Source organism: Lycium barbarum, chromosome 2 (genome assembly GCF_019175385.1).
Source record: "Lycium barbarum isolate Lr01 chromosome 2, ASM1917538v2, whole genome shotgun sequence".
Taxonomy (NCBI): domain Eukaryota; kingdom Viridiplantae; phylum Streptophyta; class Magnoliopsida; order Solanales; family Solanaceae; genus Lycium; species Lycium barbarum.
In genome coordinates, this window is record NC_083338.1 from 5,685,115 (window position 1) to 5,688,229 (window position 3,115).

General features: G+C 43.7%; 1 protein-coding gene across 1 annotated transcript; it reads right to left on the minus strand.

Moving 5' to 3' along the window:
- Positions 1-231: 231 nt before the first annotated feature.
- On the minus strand, positions 232-2,615 carry LOC132625979 (uncharacterized). Its single transcript, XM_060340674.1, has 2 exons — positions 1,124-2,615; positions 232-890 (listed from the first exon to the last, which is right to left on the minus strand). The coding sequence occupies exon 1, from the start codon at positions 2,312-2,314 to the stop codon at positions 1,190-1,192; it is 1,125 nt and encodes a 374-aa protein (XP_060196657.1). The 5' UTR covers positions 2,315-2,615; the 3' UTR covers positions 232-890; positions 1,124-1,189.
- Between the last annotated feature and the right edge of the window lie 500 nt (positions 2,616-3,115).

Below are 3,115 nucleotides of genomic sequence, written 5' to 3' on the forward strand. Positions count from 1 at the left end.
GAAGGGTATCCTAGGAAGACACATGGAGTGGACCTAGATTGTAGCTTATGAATTTGTGTGGAGGGAAAGAGAGGAAAGCATAGACAACCAAAAACTCGAAGATGGGAGTAGGATGGATTCTTTTGATAAAGAATGTGAGTGGGTGTCTTATATGCTAAGAGTTTAGAAGGGAGAATATTGTGTAGGTACGTGGCTATGGCCAAAGCGTGATGCCAAAAGGAGGGGGGCATAGATGCATGAGCAAGGAGTGTACGAACAATATTATTGATCGATTTTATGGTCCGTTCTGCCTTACCATTTTGGGGGGAAGTGTGGGGACAAGAGAAGCGGAAACACATCCCGTTTTGTTCACAAAATTTATGAAAAGGACCATTGTCAAATTCACGCCCGTTGTCACATTGAAAAGTTTTGATTTCTTTTTCAAACTGAGTACGAATGAAGTTCCGGAACGACAAGAAAACATCATAAACCTGGGACTTTGTTTTGAGTGGAAAAGTCCAAAGAAAATTTGTGTAATTGTCAAGAAATAAAACATAATATCTGTGACTGGATGAGCTAAGAACAGGTGCAGTCCATACATCACTGTGAACAATATCAAAGGGCATAGTAGTAGTTGAAAGAGAGTCAGAAAAAGGCAATTTAATTAATTTCCCCAAAGGGCAAGAATGACAAACATTGTTTCGAGCCTTATTACATTCAATCAAATTACTACTACGTAAAGAACTAAGAATAACATCCCCTGGATGACCCAAACGGGAGTGCCAGATATGAGGAGAGATGACACTAAAGGCAGATGGAGCGAATGGCGAGATGGCTCGATTGATTGGGAAGAATGGATAAAGATCACCCGAACTCTCACATCTCATGAGTTTGCTCCCCGTCTGTAAATCCTTCACATTAAAACCAAAGGGATCAAACTCAACAGAAACCATATTATCTATAGTAAATTTACGAACAGAAATAAGGTTTTTGATGAGTTTAGGTGCATGTAAGACATTTTTCAGTTTTAAAGAGGGATTTACTTGAAGGGAAGCCTGACCATAACCACGAATTGGAATCATGCTACCATCACCAACAACAATGCCATTATTTTTACTCAATTGATAATAAGACGAGAGAGTACCTTGGGAGTTGGTCATATGAGATGTGGCTCCGGTGTCCATGTACCAATTCCTGTCATCGGGCGGATTCAACGACATTGTGTGCATAGCTTGATCAATATCTGTGGGTGCATACCCGCCATGTGATGACGAGGCTGACGAGTAGAACGACTGTGGAGGACGAGGACCAAGAATTCCCTGCTGTGAGTGAGCTGGACGCGAATGCTGCCCGCCACGGGGCTGCTGCCAGCCCGCCGTAGGATAGGGACAAGGTGGGGTGGCCCACGGCTGTGGCCCCCAAGCTGCCCATGGTGGATAATACCACGACGGGGCAGCGAGGCCTTGCTGCTGCTGCTGCGGCTGCCCCCGCCGCTGCTTTGTCCATTGCCGCTGCCACCGCGGTTGTTGCGGTTGCCGCCGCTGCGACCGCGGTTATTTTTCTTGCCACGATTTTGCGAAGTTCCACGATTGTTGGCGTTACTTTCAGAATTATGGGGCTGTCCATTACCTGAGAAATGCGGAGGAGTAACATTGTGGGAAACAAGAGCAGCAGTTGAGCCAGCGTCATGAATGGCGTCCTCAGCATGGCTATCTTCCTCAAGCTCAAGCATCGACCGGACAACGTCAAAAGACGGGAGAGGAGTACGGTGCTGCACCGTTGTGCGAAAAGTCTTATATTCCTCCGACAACCCACGCAGAAGGCGAAGCACAAGTCGTTCGTCGGAAACTTTGTGACCGACGTTGGCAAGGTTGTCTGCAAGAACTTTCAGCCTGGTGCAGTATGCTTTCACATTCGGAAAATCCACCAATTTGGTGTTGGTGAACTTCGCATCAAGAGCGAGAGCCCTAGACGATTTATTGTCCTGAAAAAGATGAACAAGGCGATCCCAAGCCTCGGCGGCGGTGTCCTCTGAATGAATGATCGTGTTAAGAAGATCATTGGAGATGGTGCCATATATCCATTGTCGAACAATGTCATCCAGCCGTTCCCATAGTGCCTTAGCAGCAAGTTTCTCGGCTGCAGTAGCCAGTGGTGGCACGGCAGGAGAGGCAGTAGGTAGGATATGGTCGATCATCAAGTTGGCACGACAATGGAGCTTGAAGAGGGTAGCCCAGTTATTGTATTGGCTTCCTTCGTAGTCAAGCACAATAGGAATGCATGATTTGATATTGGTGACGGTAGTCGCAGGATGCAACTTGGAGGTGTCAGCCATGGAGAATAGGAGGAAAACGAAGAGAGAGGGTGGGGGGGAGGGGGTCGGCGGCCAAGGGGGGTTGGCGGCTGAAGGGTAGGGTTTTAGGATGCTAGGGTTTTTAGGATAACCTAGTCTGATACCATGTAAGAAAGTGTTTTCCCTGAATCATATTTTCCCATGAATGGGTTGATATACATGATTTACAACCTAATTGTAGGCTACAAATTAGGAACTAAATAATACTAACATATGCTATCCTAAAATAGAAGATTACAAAATATTACAAAATATATTTTACTTATTACATATTCTAACAACAACAGAATAATACGAAAGTCGAAGTACAAGAAGAGAGACGATAATAGAAAATGAAGGACTAAAAAACTACAAGTGTAGTACTACCACTACTAATATGTAAGGGGGCAGCACTCAACTGCCTACTAGCCTTGTACCGTATTATTACTTCATGGGCAGCACTCAACTACCTACTAGCCTTATACCGTATTGTTACTTCCCTACAACTGTTTATTTTGATTGTTACTTAAGTTTTGTTGTATCGTATTGTCAAATTTATTCTTATGTAACAATGAAAAGTGCAATTTTATATAATGATCAATTTTGGTGTAATCGCGCTGTTACGTTGTTATTTCTTTCATCTTGCCCTTGTTATTATTGAATAATTCTATTATGTACTTATCGTTATTTTACTCCTGCTTGGTAGTTTTGTAGCATGTTGTTTCGAACGTTTCTTGGAATAGAAGGAACCTACCTTCTTCTAAACTAACTCCACCTCGTAACCTATTTCATCTTTGTAATATT

Bases quoted from the DNA above. Each gene is read 5' to 3' on its own strand.
- LOC132625979 (XM_060340674.1), bottom strand. From the start codon at position 2,314: ATGGCTGACACCTCCAAGTTGCATCCTGCGACTACCGTCACCAATATC.